Source organism: Panthera tigris, chromosome D3 (assembly GCF_018350195.1).
Source record: "Panthera tigris isolate Pti1 chromosome D3, P.tigris_Pti1_mat1.1, whole genome shotgun sequence".
NCBI classification, from domain to species: domain Eukaryota; kingdom Metazoa; phylum Chordata; class Mammalia; order Carnivora; family Felidae; genus Panthera; species Panthera tigris.
In genome coordinates this window covers 66,362,010-66,382,836 of record NC_056671.1, presented here as the reverse complement: position 1 = coordinate 66,382,836, position 20,827 = coordinate 66,362,010, and the positions used below count along the sequence as shown (strand labels likewise).

The 20,827-nt window shown below is 48.7% G+C and overlaps 1 protein-coding gene across 2 annotated transcripts in view; it reads left to right on the top strand.

Annotated features, from left to right (window-relative positions):
* LOXHD1 (lipoxygenase homology PLAT domains 1) overlaps positions 1–20,827 on the top strand; it is a 162,658-nt gene that overhangs the window by 130,146 nt on the left and 11,685 nt on the right. For both annotated transcript variants that reach the window (XM_042962467.1, XM_042962466.1), the window contains 7 exons: positions 1,753–1,961; positions 2,820–3,005; positions 5,796–5,923; positions 10,701–10,818; positions 11,540–11,714; positions 13,331–13,516; positions 18,962–19,132. In XM_042962467.1, the coding sequence (XP_042818401.1) occupies positions 1,753–1,961; positions 2,820–3,005; positions 5,796–5,923; positions 10,701–10,818; positions 11,540–11,714; positions 13,331–13,516; positions 18,962–19,132 (1,173 nt within the window). The remainder of the gene's footprint in view (positions 1–1,752; positions 1,962–2,819; positions 3,006–5,795; positions 5,924–10,700; positions 10,819–11,539; positions 11,715–13,330; positions 13,517–18,961; positions 19,133–20,827) is intronic.

The window sequence follows — 20,827 nt, the reverse complement described above, 5'->3', positions numbered from 1 at the left end:
CAGCCCTCCGGGGGCAGCCATCAGCCCTGTTGCCGATGGAGAAACGAAGGCTAGGAGTAGTCAGGGTGATGATACCCTTAATCCACTGACCCACTACCAGGAGGCTATCACCGTGAACTCTGCCCTCACCCAGAGTCTCAGGATGTAGACTCAGCACCGTGGGCCTGGGACAGTTCTCACCAGACCCACACAGCAGCAGTCGGAACACTTTGCATGTCAGGAGAGCATCACACAGAGGACTTCGGCCGTGTAGACTTAAGGCACAGTGTGATGTGGTCAGACAGAGGAAGAATTTCTAAGATGGCTTTAGGGGTATTTAAGTTCCATTTCTGGTTTAGACAATAATATATGTGACCTTGGACAGTCACTCTTTTGGCCTCAGTTTTCCCCTCCTCCATAAAGTGATGCTGTAATGCCCTGACAAGCCCCTTGTTCCAACCAGAGTTTTGAGAAAAAGTAGTTCTGTGTTTGTCTATTGGACATTTAAAGGCACTGCCTATCTGTTCAGCTCTCTTAAGTATAGAGCATGACAACCACTATATTCCTCCCCAGGAGACAATGTGTGTGTGTGTGTGGGGGGGGGGTGTCTCTGGGGCTGGCCGGAGTGCATCAATCATTTTCTATTCTACCTTCTCACTATGTGAATAAATGACAGGACCCACAAGAAGTATTTCTCCTGAATTAAGCACTATGATAAACTGTGAAAGGCCAAGGGGATCCTCCTATAAAGGTGAAATAAGGCCACTGGCAGGTGCAGAAAACAGTACTGGTTATTCCAGCCAAGAAGGTCTAGTTTGGAAACTTTCAAAGAGATACAAATTACATAACCTGTAACCATATAACCTCTAACCTATACCAGAGCATTGTCTCTCAAGATATTCCCAGAGAAGGGTTTCCAACTTGTATCAGTTAGTAACTGCAAGTGACATAGACAAGATAGTGGCTTAAACAAATGAGGGATTTTCCTTTTTTCACACATAAAGGTTCACATATAGGCAACGAGACAGGCACAGCAGTTCCAATAAAGTCAGTGACTTCCTTCCTAAAGACTGCCCATGGTTCCAAGATGACTGCTGGAGTTCCAGCCATCACACCCACATTCCAAGCAGAATGAATGCAAGGATAAGGGGTAAAAGGGTGCTCCTCCCAGATGAATCAGAAAGTTCCCCCAGAAACCCACCCAACAATATCTGGTTACATTTTATGACCACCCCTAGCTGCAAGGAGAATGGGTACTCATTGGGCAACTAGAGCTCTATGCTGCACTACCTGAGCAAGTTTTCTTGCGGATTAATCTAGTCTGTTTTGGAAATGGGGATGCCTTCTAGAACTTTCATTTACCGTGCTACACATATAATGCTATTTTACTTTTCTTTCCCAAATTCCTACTTTCTGTGAGGCCTTGTTTTTAACAACCTCATTTTCGCTGACTGCAGTAAGCTTTTCAGGCATCTAACCCCTGTACCTGGTGAAAGGTTATTTTCTTACCCTACTTCACAAGGGAGTGCTGGGCACAACTGAGATAATTGGTCAACGGGGCTTTCTAGAAGTGTCAAGGATGCTCTTTTAGGATGATCTCCGCTTGGGAGATACCGATCTCTCATCCCCTGGAGAGTAGACGCTCATCATAGATAATTCACCAGTCTAGAAAGCTCTGGTGCACTTTGCTCTCCAAAAGTCATTTCCAAATCTGTGAGCCCACCCCGAGCCCCCCTGGCCCATTTTGAGGCTGGGCCCCCTGATCTCTTGCAGTGATTCCATACTACGTGTCAGTCACCACCGGGAAACACAAGGACGCAGCCACTGACAGCCGGGCCTTTGTCCTCCTCATCGGGGAGGATGATGAACGCAGTAACCGCATCTGGCTGGACTTCCCCCGGGGGAAGAAGGGCTTCAGCTGTGGCTCCGTGGAGGAGTTCTATGTCGCCGGCTTGGATGTGGGCATCATCAAGAAAATAGAGGTGCTGGTCCCGGGGTCCTGGGATGGTGCCCACCCCGAGGGAAGGAAGGAGCCAACCAGTACATAGTGGGAGGGAGTGTGGAGGGCAGGCCGAGCAACCAACCTGGAGCTCCACCTCAGAGCAGGTAGTGGGGGAAGGTCCCCTGGCCTCTGCCATCAGCTGGCTAGGTGACCTGGAATGAGTCACCACCCAGCCAGGTCTTTTTCCACCCACCCAGTGGGGAAGCCTGATGTATTAGTTTTCTACTGCCGGGTAACAAATTACCGTGAACTTAGCAAAAGAACATGCAGATGTATTATTTCCCCGTTTCCCAGGCCAGGAGTCCACATGTAAGTTAGCTGGGCCTCTTTCCAACATCTCATTGGGCTTGAATCAAGTTGCTGCTGGGGCCGTGGTCTTGTCTGAGGCTCGGGGTCCTCTTCCAAGGTTGTTGGCGGAATCCACTTCCTTGCAGCTGTAGGACCGAGGCCACCAGTTCCCAAAGGCCGTGTGTGTCCCTGCCACGTGACCTTCTCCAAAACATGGCAGTTTATTTTTTCAAGGCCAATAAGACACAATCTCTTCTGCTTCAGATCTCTCTAACTTCTCCCATCTCTGACATCGGGACCCTTTTCTAAAGGGCTTGCCTGACTAGGTCAGTCTCACCCAGAATAATCTTGGATGAACTCAGAATCATCTGATGAGGGGCCTTTATTTTATCTGCAAATTCTTCACCTTCGTGGGAAAGACCTGGGTCAGTGCGTGCAGAGCACATTGGGAGGAAGCACCGAGGAAGGAGGGTGCAGAATGGGGAAGGGGATGCTGAGTGGCGAGGGCTTCCTTCCCAGACCCTCATGGCCCTGGTCTGTCCCCTCCCAGCTGGGCCATGACGGGGCCTCCCCGGAGAGCTGCTGGCTGGTGGAGGAGCTGTGTTTGGCCGTGCCCACCCAGGGCACCAAGTACACATTGCGGTGCAACTGCTGGCTTGCCAAGGACCGAGGCGACGGTGTCACCTCCCGTGTCTTCGACCTCCTGGATGCCATGGTGGTGAACATTGGGGTGAAGGTATAAGGGGGACCTGCGTGTGCATATTGCGTGGCAAGGGCAGTGCATGTTGGGGTCGGAGAGCAGAAGTGGAGACAGAAGTGAGGGAAGAAGGAGACTCGTTGCTGGGGCACCGGCAGGGGCTGCAGCCTGGTATACTAGCCACATTCGCTTTGCTCAGGTCTCTTTGGGTCTGCTGCTGGGTTACCTTGGGCAAGACGTCTGGCCTCTCTGGGCCTTGGTCTTCTCATACAGTACATGGAAGTAACACTTCCCATCTTGTTCCACGTGAGACCTCGATGAGCATGAATGAGATCATGAATAGTCCACGAAGAACTTCGCAAGCTCTGCGTAGATGTGCGGAGTCATTTTTTTCTGAAGGCTCCCTCAACACCCAAAGGCAGGGATGGGAAAAGATAGCATTTGGGATGCTGTGCACTTCGGGATCTTGCAGTGCAGTTAGAGCTGCTTGCATGGGACCCTCTTTAAGTGAAAAAGGCTGGAAGGCAGGAGCTCTGAGCTCCTGTCCAGGCCCCACCTCTAAGTGGCCAAATGACCAGAACAAGTTGTGTAAACTCACAAGTCGGTGCTGGGCAAGAGTCAGGATGCCTGAGTGCTGGTGCCCAAGGATACGTGGCCTGTTGGTGGCTCAGAGGGCTCGGTTCACATGCCCGTACAGGCTTCTCCTTCTCCCCAAAAAGCTGTGGCATCAACAGGAAGCTCCAGCCCTCATCTCTGTTCCCAAATCCAAACCAACGAGCTACTAGATTTAGGTCAGAAGGTGTCCCACAAAGATAAGAAATCACCCTAGACCTGAGGATGCCCTGCTTATTTCTATATGGAAACAGAAGGAAGGGCTGAGTTTGGGGCTTTGAAAACCTGGACAGGCAGGAGGGTGGATGCCTGCCCCTCGCCTGCTTGAGAGCCAGAAAGCAGAACCTTCTACAGCATAGATATCCTCCCCTCCCTTCCCCAGACACCTCCATCTGTGGGCAGACGGATGGTGTGGGTGAGCACACAGTTCATCCAGGGACCTCCATCCTGACCCAGTTCCCAGCATGCGCGTGGGTGTGAGTGTGTCTGTGTGTGTGTGCTGCCCCCCCCCCCCGGCACACACATGCACACCCCACTCAGTGCAGCCGCGTCTCCCCCTGAGCCCTTTAGTCTGTGGAAATGTAGACCCACGCCCCTATTATTCATGTGACAAAAGAACACAGGTTTATCACTTTGCAAAGCACCACAGGGTTCTTTGGACTGGCCATCTCCCCAGGAGATATCAGACCAGAATTATAAAAGCCCTGTGTGTCTCTTTCTGGAAACAACCTCTTACCTAAAAAGAGACGTGTCCGTGTAAAGGAGAAAGAAGTGGGCCCAGAGAACACAAGAGTCCAGAGGGACCAGCCTTAAGGGGCCAGTCTCCATACAGTCGCCAAAGCACTCATTTTGATCTATTTTTCATGCCTGTCTGACTAAAAGCAAAAAGTGCCAGGCTCCTGCCTTCATTCCCAATAGCTCCCCCTGCCACCACGATGCCCCTGTTAAGGTCTGAGAGGATTTTCCTGGTAACGCAAGAGGCTCTTCAATCATGTCCTCAGCAAACAAGTGCTAAACTTGTCCTCTGGGCCAGGCCTGCAAATGCCACTTCTGACCTTAGAGCATCATGGTAAAGATTCTAGGTACTGTATGCAAAGCACCCAGCACTCAACAGGCACAACGTCAGGGGCATGATCACTGTGACAAATAACTTGGGCTCTGAGTTGGAGGGCATCTGGGTAGTGGGGACCAGGCACCTGCACAGGTGATATTGCAGTGTGGCGGCCACAAGGGGAAGGGAAGGGCCAGACGCGTTCAGAGGAGACGGGTTGGCCCGGCACTTCCCTGGCCATGTGTGCAAACTTCTCCTGAGCTTATGCTGGTCCTTGGGCACCTGGCAAGAGGGAATGGAGTAAGAAGCCAGGACCAGAGGATGCCAGAGAGGCGGTGAAGGTGGCCACCCTTGCCACAAGGCTGCTTCTTGGAGGAAGAGCCCAGCGAGGGCAGCGTCTAGGAAAGAGAAGGCTGCTCCCTCCCCCTCCAGTGAGCACACGCAAAAGGAATACGTTCTCTCTGGAGCAAACCTCAGGCAAAAGGGCAAAATCCCAACTTGACGAGCAAATCGTGGAATCGGTGGTTGTCCTACCTCACAAGTGAATGGAGCCAGAGCTCCTTCAACAGTAACTGCTCATGAAGGCTCAGGATGTGTGCTGGCCCCACAGGAAGCAGGGATGGACCCGGAATTGCTGCTTCCGGGCCCATAGCACATGGAAGGCTGGGCATGGGCCCAGGTTTACCTGTCTGCGGCTCTCACAGTTCTGTGAAACGTTTATCCCTTTTTCTCAGTGGAGGAAGCAGAGTCTGGCCAGGCTGGAGTGTCTGCCCAAGTTCAACAGCTGGCAGGTGGCAGACTGGAGATGCAGATGGCGTGCTGGGTAGCTCCAGAAGCCGCTGTCCCGCCATCACGTGCTGCTCAACTGCATGAGCTTGAGCTGGGATTTGATTGACAAAGAGATCGGTGAATGCTGGGGCTTTCAGTCATGCTTCTGTGCACACACGTCCTCTGTCAGAAACTGAACAACTCTCTAGCACCAAACTGGACACAGCTGAGGACATAGAGTAATAAGGCTTGACTCTTGTTCTCCAGGTGATAGCAATTGATCAGGGGCGGGATTCTTTTCAGAGCTGGCAGCTTGCCCTGCCCTGGAGAGAATGAGGCAAGCCGGTGGGGTTGGTGGGTGAAGCCCAGCGTCAGGATCCGCGTCCCTCTCCCTGCAGGTGCTCTATGAGATGACAGTGTGGACGGGTGATGTGGTTGGCGGTGGCACAGACTCCAACATCTTTATGACCCTCTATGGCATCAATGGCAGCACAGAGGAAGTGCAGCTGGACAAAAAGAAGGCCAGGTATCCAGAGGTGGCCTCTGCCCCTTGCTGCTACACGCATCCAATCCCCCAGCCTCCAGTCCTACCCTGCCTCCCTCACTCTCCTCATGCCTTAGGGCCTTCCAGCCTCCACACCTTTATCCACATGATTCCTCCCTCCCAGAATGCCCTTCATTCATTCTCTTCTGTCTCAGGACCTTTCTTTTCCAGGGGCCAGCTCAAATCTACCTCCTCCAGGAAGCCTTCTTTGATCACCTCAGCCCCACAGTCCATCCATTTGTCCCTTCCTGCCTTCCTGCCTTCCTGCCTTCCTGCCTTCCATTCATCCATCACTTAAAAATGTTTATTGTAAAGCCTATATATTTATTAGTTGATAGCACTGTATCCTGTGAATCTCCTGCTTTCATTCACTGGATGGTGGTGATGTAAGATTTAAGATTAGGGGAAGCTGAGTGAAGAGAACACAGAAACTCAGTTCTATTTTTGCAACCTTCCTACACATCTAAAATGATTGCAAAATAAAAAGCTAAAAGAATTTTTTAAATAGTAAAAAATGATTGAACCCCTAGTATCCATCAGGCACTGTCTTAGACACTGGAGACGGAGTACAACCAGGAAGAGAAGATCCCCAAGTTCACAAGGCTTAATACCTGAGGGAACCATAGCAAGAGCACGAACACTGTCGTGGCCTTATTGTGTGCCATGAGTTTTTCTAAGCCCTTTGAATATATTGGCACACCTTGCCCTCCCTACAATTCTATGAGGACCATTATCATCATCCCCGTTTTATAGGTGAGGACACTGAGGCACAACAAGGTGAAGTCACACTGTCGAAGGCCACATGGCCGGTACGCTGTGGCCCTGGGAACTGCACCCGTCTCTAGTCTTAAGCATTAGGTTCTATTGCCTCTTAAGTGAGTGGTAAGGATGATGATAGTGGACCTCCCATAGCCCTTACTGTCTGCACCTTTCATCGAATCCCTGACTCAGTCCTGGGTTCGGGATGGTTTTCTGTGTTCAGCTGTTGTCCGCCAAGCCATCCCTGGCCCCTGATGTGTTGGGCAGCAGAGGGGAGAGGGGAGAGACTCAGAGCCCAAGCAGGCAGTCATGGACAAGTCTCGACCACCGTAGTAGGCAGTGGTCTGGCTGCCTGGGATGGTTGCCACAGAGCTGTGGACCAGAGATCTGCTATCTTACATGCTGTCTGTTTGGATGTTCATGCTCTTTCAGTCCTCACTTCTATACTCTGACCCTAACTTCCATCCCAACCTCAAAGTCCTATGGTTGCTGTTTTTTTAAATTAATCTTTCCATGTCACTGTCCCACCTTATTTTTCAGACGGAGAGATAGACACCTTTCTGGTAGTACTTAAACTCCAAAAGTGTTGCTCAAAAGCTACATTATAAGTATAGCCATATCATAAATGATTTGAGGCACCTTGTTAGTTAAAGGATTTTGTTTTTCTGAATAAAGACTTGCTGTTTGTGATGAGAGCCATCGCTGGTTTGCAAGCTCAAATTTAACTTTATTTCATTTGCAAGTGGCTCTGTTTGACCCATGCCTTGTTCTGGGTGTCCACATCTTGACTCAGGGACTCGGATAGTAAGACTCATTTGTGCTTGTGACATGTGCTGCAAGGAGATGCTTCCTCCAAGAAATGGTGTGCGACCAGATAGGAGGGAGAAACATGCACGCATACACAGAGAAGATCTTATGTGGGTTTGCCTGCTGCAATTGCCCTGTTGTCAAATGCTGTTATACCCAGAGGCCAAAGTTGATAGCCATGCACTCACCCTGCTCCCTAGCTGAAGCCCCAACTTCTTATCTTGCCACTTTGGGGGAGGCTGTTGTGGTAAACTAATTCACACTGAGATGCTGGTGAATTAATGTGGCATCCAAAAGAGGGGTCATCCTCAAAAGGTAACGTGAAAACCAAGGAATGAGTCTCTAATGGTGGAATTAGAGTCAATTGATGTCCAGTGGGCATAGGTGCTATTTTTAGACAAAGGTATGTGAGGTTTTTTTTTAGGGAAGTAAGTGCCTGTAAGGAATCATTCCTAGGTCTAGTAGAGAACTCATGTCCTGGGAGATTCCTTGGTCTGGAAACAAAGGGAATTCAGAGTTCTGTTGGGTCTGACCAACAGAATGGCCCCATGGCTTTCACTAGCCCTCAGTACAAAGAAGAGGAGGAGCTGAGCTCAAGGGAATGCTAGGGTTCTAGCTGCCACTTCAGGAGGCAGTTAGGAACTATTTGACCAGTGACCATGGCCAGGGTGGTGATAAGCTTGTAAGTTTCGAGTCTTCCTTCCATATCTTTATCATTTGGAACTCACACTGCCTGGTTAGCATTAAAACTCTGAGAATGGAAAGGGCCCATCTTTGGGGACTTCAGGGGCAGAGGAGTCACTGGTGAGGCTGAGTCCTTCTCTCAGTTGGGCTTGGAGACAAGTCTCAGGGGACAGAAAAGGAATGCAGGCTGCCTTCGAGAACACCCAGGTCAGGCAGTTGGAAAGTCCCAGGCCCGCTGCTGGGTGACCCCTCCTGACACATCACCTTCAGCTTGGAGGTCACAATTTAAGAGGGCATTGGCAGATTTGAACAGGTACTCAGCCTGATTCTGGCATTTGAGAATGATAAATATTTAAAATCTGTTTGAGGTTTCTTTGGCTTTGGTCTGCACTCAAACCTCTGTAAGCATACTCACGCAATATGGATGCAGGCAGGTGGGTGCAGCTCCCTGTTGCCACCTTCTATCTCATGGGGGCATGTGCCATGTTCACTTTTATCTCAGTGGTCCTGAGGAGGGATCTGAGGGGCCAGGGACTGTTGGCTTTGCCTTTTACCCCCCCCAGGCACGTCAGCACCCGTGGACACTGACACCACCACCAAGGCAGTTGTCCTGCTACTCGCCGCTCTTTGGAGCTCCCCCTATGCAGATCATCTGCCCCCCTTTAGGCCCCAAAGTGCTCCATCCATGCCTCTTGGGCTTGTGACAAAAATTTACTGCAAATCTAGTGGCTTAAAACAACAGGAACATATTCTCTTACGTTTCCTGAGACCAGGAATCTGAAATCAGTGTCATTTGGCAGAAATCAAGCCCAGCCTCACCCCCTTCAAAGCCTCTGAGGGAGAATCCTTTTCTTGCCTCTTCCAGCTTCCGGAAACTGCCAGACTTCTTCGGCTTGTGGCCGCATCTCTTCAGTCTTCAAGGCCAGCATCTGTCCATTCTCTCCCTCCCCATCTTCACATCATCTCCTCCTCTGTGGATGTGTCAAATCTCTCTTTGCCTCCCTCTTACGAAGATACTCGGGACTGCGTTAAGGGCCGTCCTTGGGTATTTGTCAGCCTACCACAAGGGCCATGACCCACAGAGCATGGATCTGAAAACCCTGTCATGTAAGAAATAGTCAAAAGTTCCAGGGACATTTAATTCTCAAAAGAATTTTATTTTGAAACATATATGGGTGGGGATACATCTCCTTCGATGACCTGTATACATTAATGACTTCATGCCTCTTTGGCACAGATTGATCAGAGAATATAGTTGTATTTATTTGTATCCAGTCATCCATTCACATATGCATAACAAATGTGGCATGTATAACATACATTTGTACCTAAATCGTAAATTAACGAGAAGCATAAAGCCAAGAATTCTAAATTCCTTTGATCTGCAAAATTATACACTTGGTGAGGAGTCAACTAGTTGAAAGATTATTTGAGGGAATTTCTAGTATGTGACATGAGCCTGACGAGGGAACTAGTGAGCACCTCCTCCTAGCTTCTGCAGACCAGAGGGACAGACAGGGCTTAAATTAGAGCAGGAGGGATTTAGGGCAGACTTCTGGAGAATGTTTTCACTTCTAATAATCATAAAATGCACATGAGTATGTTATCGAAAAGGATTAGGCCTCTGGCCCACCACTGCCTTTAAGGCAAGGAGTAGTTCTTGGTTTTCAGTCCCAGCCACACTGGCGGCGGCCTCTGTTTTTAAAAATACTTCTTGTAGACAAGGAAGCATAATTGCCATGCAGCGTCATATCTTCAGTGCCACTTGCATTACCCCAGGGGCTTATCAACAGCAGCATCTGGAGTCAGTCAGCAGTCAAGCAATCAGTCAGTATGGAAGGTTGCATTACACATGCAGCATTGTGGGAAGAGGAGTAAGATTATCAAGATAGAGCATCTCACAGATGATGAGGTCATTCACCAGAAAAGCAGTAATAGCAACAAACGCAATGTACCTTCTGTTTGCCTGCCTTTTAATAGTTATTTACCCAATCTAAGGCCACTACTTTTAGTTTTGCAGATTGTGTATAGAAATATATCATCTAGAGCTGAGCAGTGGCTAACCTGCCCCACCATTCAGGGCAGCCCCGTCACTCATAGAATATCATTTAAAGCTTTGCAGGTATAGAATCCCTTTTACATTTTAAGCTGACTTCACATTCACTCGGTCCTCCTGACAGTTTTGTGAGATTGCAGGGTCCGTGTCGTTTCCCCCAGACTACAGATAAGGAAACCAAGTCCCAGAGAGAAGCTTGGACTGCTCTAGGTGGCTAGAAGAATAAGATTAGGAACCAGAGCTGGTAGTTCTTGATGCAGGGCCATTGCTGTCAGCCAAACTCACTTAATCCAGGCTTTCAGGAACACATCTGGGGTGTAAGAGACAGGCTATTGGGGAGTCACTGGGAGCTGAGATAGGAGCTGAATAAGGGCCTCCTGTACCCTCCTCACCCCTGCCCAGCCCCTCATGGTAGCTAGGTCCCCGCTTTATGCCCCTCCTCTCTTCCCCTAGATTTGAGCGGGAGCAGAATGATACCTTCATCATGGAGATCCTGGACATCGCTCCATTCACTAAGATGCGGATCCGAATTGATGGCCTGGGCAGCCGGCCTGAGTGGTTCCTGGAGAGGGTAAAATGTCTTCCCTCCACCCTTTCTGCCCAGCCCTTCTTCCTGCTCTTCTGTGTTGTCAGTGGACCTGGTTAAAGTGCAGATGTCACTTTAGAGGGTTATTACACGAGCCAGACTCCCAGCAGGAACTGGGGCAGCAGAGGCTTTAATGGTGGGCACTTCAGGCAGGAAGGCAGGAAGCTTTCGGTTGCCCCTGTGATCGCACATTAGGTAGCTGCCTCTTTCTCCATCTTGGGCTCTGCTCTCCCCCACTCAGTCTTCTCCTCTCCCATCCACCAAAAGCTATCTGTTTTGAGTCCCCTCAGGCCCCTACGTCCCTGTTCTGCCATTAACAGATTTTCCTTGAACCAACAATATGGTGCCCACACCAAGGACAGTCTGGCAGACTTCAGGTGTTTATGGCTGACAGTGGTTTGGTTCGTCCGTTCTTCTGTCATTCGCTCTGCAAACGTTCCTTGTGCACAGTGATAGGTACCTCTCAGAAACACGTTTGGATTAATTCTCCATTTCCAAATTTCCAAACTAAGGTGGTCACAGTAGGGGCTTCAGACCCTGTGCAAGTCATACAGAGCAGGGTCTTTGTTTGGAGCGTCTAGGTCAAAAGAACTCATCTCAGGTCTGGAGTCGTGGGTCTTTGGGGTTCAGCCAAGGGGGATGCATTAGCAGGTGGGCAGCTGATGGAAGTGAGGGCAGGTGTTCCCACACCGGCTCCCTCACCCAGATCCTACTGAAGAACATGAATACTGGAGACCTGACCATGTTCTACTATGGAGACTGGCTGTCCCAGCGGAAGGGCAAGAAGACCCTGGTGTGTGAAATGTGCGCTGTCATCGATGGGGAGGAGATGATGGAGTGGACCTCCTACACTGTCTCAGTTAAGACCAGTGACATCCTGGGTGAGTCGGTGGGGCCCTCCCGTCTCCCAGTCCCACATCCCACTACCCTTGCCCTTCCTCAAACTCGGGCCCAGGCCAGGGCACTTTTCTTTGGATGACCTTCCAAATGTTAGTCAACACAAGTCCTTTCCACCATATGTCACTGTCTGTCTGAACAAAGTAGTTCTCCCAGTTACTGAATTGGCTCTGTCCCCCATCCCCCAAGGCAGTCTGGGAGAACATGATGAGGCAGTGTGGTCAGGACTTTTGAAAGCTCTGCAGGAGCTTAACTCAGAGGCCCTCTGTCTTCCTACTGCTGTCCCATGCCCCTCACGCAGATGCTGTGCATCTCAGAGGCCCTTGGGTTCCTTCCCACATCTGTGTGCTTGGCAGCCATCTTCTGTGTGCTGGCTTTAGGCCTTGGGTCTTAGGATGGAGATATGACCCCGGGCCCTTATGAATCTGACATTCTAGCACAGCCGTGACATGAAGCTCTGCCCAAGGTCTGCATAGGAGCTGGGGAACTCACAAGAGGGTGCCTTACCCGGTTGGGGATAAAGGGCAAGGGTCATGGAGGGCCTCCCAGGGGCAATACCAAAGTCTAGTCCAGAAATACAGACAGAAGCCACTGAGGCAGATGGAACACCAGATGAAGGGTCTTACGAGCAAAAATGCTGGTGTTTGCAAAGGCCTGAAGCTGAGAGGGAACACGCTCTTATGGAGGCAGTGTCTCCCGCCTACCCTTCTCTATATCAAACCTGCTCTCCAGGAGCTGTTGCGAGGAATATGGCAAACTCATTCACACTGATTATAAATGACTAGTGAGGGATGAGCCTGTTTGGTCCTAATAGCTTACATGTTCAACAGAGAAGCATTTAGCCAAAGAAATCAGGCTCTCCTGGTAGGGTCTCAGGCACAAGTGATGGGTTAGTATAGCTGGTAAATCTGTTGGCACCTCCCTTCCTCCTTGCTCTTGACAGTGGAACCTTCACTCCTTTTGGTGGAAGTTCCAAGTGTCCACATGTTTTGCACCCTCCATCTCCTCATGATGTGTTCTCAGAAAATAGTTGATAAGTTCCTTAATAACCATAGGGGGAGTGTGTCAGGAAACTTTCATGGAGCCACCTCTTCCAGAAGCATCTCTTTTTTTAAAACTAGGGTCAATACCTCTATTTGGCTTAAGCAGATGCTATGAAGCTCTAGTGTAGACTGTCAACCAAGCGTAGATATGGGGAGCAAGGAACTTTCCTATTTCCCTCTGAACCCACATTGTGCAGGAAAGAGTCTGTATTTCTAAACCACAAAGCCAGTCTTCATGGCATACCTTTTAAGTATGGGTGCATTTCCCCCAGAAATAAATGAGTTCTTGCACTAAAACCACTCATACTTGCTAACCAGGACTCCAGTTAGCTCAACAGCATTTACAAGGTACAGAGATAGGATGAAGGATAGAACTGGAGACCCAAGGGTCCCAGGAAACTAACCAGCCCTTTCCAACCTCACCCTTGGCCTCGTCAACATTAAACTTTCCATCTGCACCGCTGGTGCTTCCGAGGAAGCCAGGATGGAGACCTGGAGAGTAAGTGGGCTGTGCGTTGGAAAGGCTAGCACCTAGAGCCTCTGTCTTTGCACCCCAGGAGCAGGCACCGATGCCAATGTGTTCATCATCATCTTTGGGGAGAATGGGGACAGTGGGACCCTGGCCCTGAAGCAGTCAGCCAATTGGAACAAGTTTGAGCGGAACAACACGGACACGTTCAACTTCTCTGACATGCTGAGCCTGGGCCACCTCTGCAAGCTGAGGGTCTGGCATGACAACAAAGGTAACTCCTGCTCAAGGTCAGAGGTGGTGGGGACGGCAGGCCCCAGCTCTCCACCTGAGCCCTTTCCTGTCCCCCTGGCTGCATGTTGACCTTTTACTGCAGGGTGACAGGCAACTAAAAACTATCGATTGTCACCATTTTTACACTTGCATCAGTTAGAAAATGTCCTATGTTTCTGGACAAATTTTAGAAATCAAGCTTCATTCCTAACACCATTTTCTGGTTCATTGCTCTTCCCCTAATGCCTATCACATTGCCTGTACTATAGTAGGGACTTGGTGTAGTTTTAATGGAATTTATTTATAGCCATGTTTCACTCTCTCAGATCCATTTCTGATTTGTTCATGCCTCAGTCACAGGAAACCCACATTTCTCTGGAAACAGAGTTTTCCCCATGCCTAATACTTCAAAAATTGAGTCCTGGCCATGAATCTCAGGATCATGATTAGGTCCTCTAATACCAGCTTCCCCACCTTTTCCCCAGCACTGACTGTGCACATATCTAGACTTTTTTTTCTTGGTGCTCATTTTTCTTGGTGCATTTTTCTTTTATGCCAAAACTTGACTGCCAATTATTTCGTATTTCCTCACAGTCAAAACCCTGAAAGAAAAAGGAGGCCCCTCAGCACCACGGACAGCTGCATACAGGTCCTACTGTATTGTTGGCTGCTGCTTACTGTGGTTTATTACATGCCAGACTCTTCAAAAAGCTTGGTTCCTCTCTTGGTAACTCAAGACTATCTGATTGCCTTCTTCCTATAATGGCTCCTGGGCTTAAAGAAACCCAGAGGCACCAATATTATCCTCATTCCTTTGAAAGCAGAGAAGTGGGCCTCCTCGCCTCCAACCAGAATTTGGATCTGAAAGCAGGGAAAGGAAGATGTCTGTATCCTCACTGAACCCAAGTGGTTGGGATACTAGGGTCAGGAGAGGTACAGGGAAGTCCAGGTTCTGTGCCTAGCTTCCTCTTTATAGTAACTTTCTCCTCCATAGATGGAAGCTTAAATGTTAATATAAGCCAAGACAGCTAAATATGTCCTTAAGCGCTCTCTCTATGCCACATTTTTTCATATTTAGTTTAAAAATATTCAAGCTACATTATGCTTCCCTTGCATAGCAATTTATGAGGACAAAAATATTTCATTTGAGAGCCTTCCACCAAAAAAAGTTGTGGATCCCTGAACAGATACCACATAAGTTACAAACATTTAGTTAACTTAATAGTATGGCAGTTATCTCTTTCCTTGATTCTACCTTTCCATCTTTTCTGTTTATCCAGCAATTTTTAATGAAAAGATTTAAGCCTGCACAAAAGTGAGGGAAATAGTATAATCAACTTCCACATACCCATCACGTAGATTCAACAGTTATGACTTGTCATACTTGCTTTCCTCTTTTCACTTTTTCTTTTTCTTTCTTATTTTCTTTTTGGTTGCTATGTTTCCCTTTCAAAAATGGACACTTCTATTTTTTTAACGTTTTTCCGTCTCCAAGAGACGGAAAGAGACAGAGCATGAGCAGGGGAGGGGCATAGAGGGAGACACAGAATGCGAAGCAGGCCCCGGGCTCCAAGCCGCCAGCATGGAGCCTGACGCGGGGCTCGAACCCACAAGCCGTGAGTTCATGACCTGAGCTGAAATCAGCCACCAACCAACCAAGCCACTCAAGCGCCCCAAAAATGCACATTTCGAAATGAAATCCAGTGCCACTACATTTAAGCGTGTCTTCCTTGTGTCGTCCAATTTCCACTCCGTATGCAAATTTCCTTAATATGAAAAATGTCTTTGTATTTTGATTTTGCTTGAATCTGGATGAAAATAAGGTCCACACACTGCGTTTATCTGTGACTTCCCTTTAGTATCTGTTAATGCAGAGCATGCTGACTCCCTTTATTTTTTTTTCATGCTATTGGCTTGTCGAAGGAAGTGGGCCCAATGATCTGTAGCATGTCTCTATTCTGGACCTGCCTGTCTACTTCTTCATGGTGTCACCTCCTCTTTATTCCCCATGTTTCATACAATCTGGAAGTCAGCTCTAAAGGCATGCCTGGATTCAGGTTCAACTTTCTTTGGCAAGAATACTTTATAGGTGATATCAGGACTTCTTTACAATGGGAATCGTGTATTTCACATTACACCACAGCAGCTCTACTCTTCCTGATTCTCCCATCCAATAGTGGGTGCAGGGACTATCAGCCTGGTTACCCCAACCACCGCCCCCCACCACCAGTCCCGTAACTCTTCATCTAATGGCTTCATCCAGTAATGATCAATTAAGATTACGAATGGTGATTTTCTGATTGTCCTTTCTTATCCACTTACTAGCTAGAATGCTTTTGTAAAAAATAAATAAATAAAATATGACTTTACAAGAGGAGACTGTTTAAGAAACAGACTCGCTCATAATAGGTTTCAGATGACTCGCTGTGGATCCCCAGGGTCTCCACCTTCAGGCTAGTGCTGGCCACACAGTTAGCCAAGCTGTAACTGTGGGTTTGTCTTCACTAGTGAAAGCCAACCATGTGATATCAGCCTTCCCAGAGCTACCTGTTCCCAGCTACATGTTTGATAAGTTCTTCGTGGAGCTAGTTGCGGTAGGATCCCTGTCAATCACATCCAATATTTTCAAAACAAGACAACTAAATCAGCAATGAAAAAAAGAGCTGAGGATGAAGTGTGCTTCATCTTAAAGGAGTTAGAGTTTTTACTGTGGTATTTACCATGAAAGGAACGGTTTGTTTGTTTTCATAGAATTCTAACTTGAGAAAAGAATTTGGGATGGGTGAGGCGATGCCATGCTTTCAGAGGACAAGGTGAAGGGAGGTGCAGTGGGGTGGGAAGCAACCTGCCACCGAGCACCAGGGCGACATGGGCCAGGAAGATTCCTTCTCTGGTTGTCCATGGATAGAGTTAAAGCCAGCCCAGAATCCACCCTTCCCTTCAGCCCATGGCTTTCCTCTGTCACCACCTTGCTTGGAATCCAGGAGATGAAATTCAGGAGTGAAGCCTACCTAGGGTGTAAGGCAAGATGAATAGTGTGTTCCAGCAACAGAAATGATCTCATGATGACCCACCTCTCCAATGAATGCCATCCCTCTCCACCAACACTCATGCATACACACACACTCACACACTTATAATTCCCATTGACTCCCACTGGTCATTTTGTCATGATGTGATATGATAGAAAGACCATCATCCTGGAGTCAGAAGAGATGGCATTAAGCCAGTGATTCTCAAGGTGTGGCTCTGGGACCAGCAGCATCAGCATGACTGGGGAACTAGTTAGAGATGGAAATTCTTGGACCTCACCACAAACCAAGTCAATCGGAATCTCTGGGAGAGGGGGGCCTCAGTAATCTATTTCCACAAGCCTTCCAGGTGATTGCAGTGCAGGTGCTAGTTCTCAGCCTTGGATACACATGGAAATCACTGGGCAGCTTTAAAGGCTATTGATACCTGGGTCCTACTCCAGAGATTCTACTGTAGGTGATTTGGGTAAGGCCTGGATAGTAGAATCAGCCTCTCTCTCTCTCTCTCTCTCTCTCTCTCTCTCACACCTTCCAAAAGGACCAACATTTTGGTTTCTCATTCTCTGCCTTCCTTTTTACTTGCCTCGCCCTTTCTCTGTTCCACTCTGGAATCCTGTAAGAACTACTCCAGCAGGTCTTATGGACATCATTTCCAGACTGAACACATTGGGGATTATTAAGCAGTTTAATTAGTTTCATGATATTATCAGGAATCATCTCAGAAAGCAACCAATTTATAACCTTATGGGCGGAACTTGCCCTAGTGTAGAAAAGTAAAACGATTATTGAGATTTTTTTAAAAGTTTATTGATAAAGTAACTCACCACTCTTTTAACTCAACAGAAGTGTTTTAAATTTTAGCATAATTGTTTTAGCACTCATTGTTTTCCACTTCAGTTGAGATTCACATTTAAAAAAATTTATGAAGTACTTTTAAAACCCAGAATTGAAGTATCCTAGGACTGCCAATATGCATGCCCTGCCCAGAGCCTCCACATCTGTCACCCACCCCAGAAGTCCCGTGACTGAAGTGTGTGGCCATCTTTCTGTGTCTTTGTGCTTGTAAGACCTTAATGCTCTTGGATCTACAGATGTTGCTGTCAGCAGATGTTGCTGTGGGCAGTGTCCAGTCCTAGAGACTGGCTTTTTGGTGAGGACATTGGGGTGGTCCCCACACCCCCTGGTGACCTTAGAGGGCAAGACATTAGAGTAGAGCATATACAAGCCTTCCTTGTGAGGTTGCCTTGTGAACATACGATGAGCAGCACGTATCATCACCATAACCTGTCACACCACTGGATTTCCCCCCACTGGTGGCAGGTGCTTTGGCTCTCAGAGTGCTCAGGGACTTGGAAGGGTGGAGAGTAACTGAACTGGTGCATGGTACAAATAAAATGCAGCTGCCACAGCAAATGCACACGACTTATACTTGACGGCTGTGATTTGGGGGGAGCACTTTTGAAGGACGCCCTGCCAGTCAGAACAGAAGTAGCTGTATGTTCAATATTAGGCCAAGACCTTTCAAGTTTCACATATACCCTGAAGAAATAGCAGCTTCTCCCATCCAAGTACTAACCAGGCCCGACCCTGCTTAGCTTCCGAGATCAGACGAGATCGGGCGCGTTCAGGGTGGTATGGCCGTAGACGAAATAGCAGCTTCTTATTCATTCTGTGACTACCAAACAGCCAAGGTCCTCAAAGTCCTAACATGCACATTCAGCATCCACTGAGCAGGTACTACCTGCCAGTCGATATGCAAGTCATTAGGGAAACAAAAACAAGTAAGACCAGGTCCCTGTCCCCAAAAGCTCGTGGTCAGGAGAGGAGACACATGTAAACAGTGATGACATAGGGTGGTCAGGATGTGGCCAAGGCAGGTGCAGGGTGCTGTAAGAGCAAGGAAGATATCAGATACAGGCCTCCTGAGCAATCAGGGGACACCAGGGAAGGCTCCCCAGAGGAAGTGATGCCTGCAGTGATTCTGAAAGGATAATGGGCATGAACTAGGTGGATACTGGTGTCAGGAAGCAATAGGATTCATCCTTCAGCTGTGTGAACTCCCAGGAAGTCAGTAACCCCACTGTGAGTCTGACGAAGGCCATGAGCCCTCTCCCTGGTGAATGTGGAATTATGTATAGCACAGTTTCTCAGGGCCCTTAGACTGCTTCATGCCCATACGCAAATCCTCCAAGGGCCCATGAACCCCAGGTTAAGGATTTTGCAAAGAGAATTATATGCTCAGGGCTAGAGGAGCCCTCAGAGATCGTCTAACCCACCTCCTCATTTCGTTAACAAGGAAACCAAGGCCCAGAGAAGACAGAGAACTTGTGCAGGGCCACACGGCCAGTGGGCTGGGGGTAGCAGAGAGGTGAAAGCGCATTCAGCTCCCAATCCCCATCACGTCTCTTCCCCAGGGATCTTTCCTGGCTGGCACGTGAGCTACATCGACGTGAAGGACAACTCACGTGATGAGACCTTCCGCTTCCAATGTGACTGCTGGCTCTCCAGGAGTGAGGGTGACAGGCAGACACTCCGTGACTTTGCCTGTGCCAACAACGAGATCCGTGATGAGCTGGAGGAGACCAGTACGTGGCGGGGTGGGTGGGGGTGGGCACCCAGGTGTGATTCCTGGGCTGAAGCTTCAGAGTTAAATGCGAGGTAGCTCAGGACGGGATGGGAATGGTGTTGGAAAGTCTGAAGGAGAGACCCTTATAGCTGGAGGGGAATCAGACGTGCAGTGAAGGAAAGAGTCTTGGGAAGGTACATAAATAAACACCCTAAATGTTACTCGGTGAACTTGGAACAGCCAGGACACTGCTACCAAATCTTGGCCCCAATCACGGGGATTAATTAGGTAGCAGGAAAAACACTGGGGACAGGCTTACCCTGTCCCGAGGGCCAGGCTGGGCACTTTGGTGGGGAGCCTTCTCTGGGTTGTTTTTATATCATGGGCTCCATACAATTGGTACCTGTGGCCACAGCTGACAGATCAAGACTTCTGGAAACAGAATTTGCAGGGGGAGCCAGCATCCCCATCGGCCACTTTCTTTGATCCTTTCTCAGGTGATATTTAAAGGGAAAGAGTTTAAATTGATCCCTAAAGTGGCTGGCCATCCAGGACTAGGGAGTTGTTTCTTTAATACGGATGCCGGCGTCTGGGTCCAACAGATTCAAAGAAACCTTATCAAAGGCAGAGCCCGGTGTAAAGAAAGGATTTTTTAACCTTAGTTTTTAAGGGAACACTAACTGCAGTAAGGGGTGAACCCTCAAATCTCAATGGCTTAACAAACCAAAATGTATTTCTCACTCATGCGATAAACCATACAGTGTGGTTGTTGGCAGGAGACCTTCCACGCTGTGATTGGGGGACCCAAGCTCTTTTGATCTGTGTCTCTGCCATTTTCAACATTCTTGGAAAAGGGAAAAGAGTGTGGAGTAGGCATACTCCCCTACCTTCTTAAAGAATTGATTGACTTTCTATTGGTGAGAACTAATCACTTGACTCCATCTAGATGCAGGGAAATGCAGTGCCCAGGTGGACAGCCCCTGGGGGTGGGGGGAAAGGAAAGGAAGCACGGATCTCTGGTAGAAAGCCCCCCCCCATGTTGGCCACACCACCCAAACTACCCAACGATGAGATTAGCGGCTCTCAGAGGTAGTGAGCCCCGTGTCCCAGGGAGCATCCAAAGGAGGGGCCAAGCACCCCCTTGTCAGGCTTACTGCACAAGGATTCCTGCCCTAATTCAGAGTGTGGGCTCCCAGCTTCTGTAAACCACACTCAGCTGAGGAATTACTGGGTGCCCAGTTTCATTGTAGATGCTGTGAGTGGTACACACCCCTTTGTGACCTCCAGTTTGTGTTGACCTTTGCACATGGTAAGTCTCCCTGTACAACTATAAGCTCCCAGAGGTCAGAGACAGAGTCGCTCATTGTTGTAGCCTTCTGCAGCTCTGTAGGCTTTGGGACTCGGTGTGCTGTCACTGCTCAGGGGATGGAAGAAGAGGCGGTCCTTTTCCTTGGAGCCTCATAATCCCGTTAGAGGGAGACGCTGAAGCCCCTTACCTTCCTTAAGGAGGAAGGAATTCCTACCTTAGGAATTCCTACCTTAAGTAGGAATGCTTAAGCCCCTGACCCACGTGCCAAGATAAGCACTAGAGGCTCCTCGGGCCACTGGCGTCCAGGGGAGGAGAGATTCGTGATGCTCAGAGCATAATCACTGAGTCTCCTTCACAGATTTCCTGCCAAACAGCTGCTAAGACCTGCGAGGGTTGAGTTGGCAG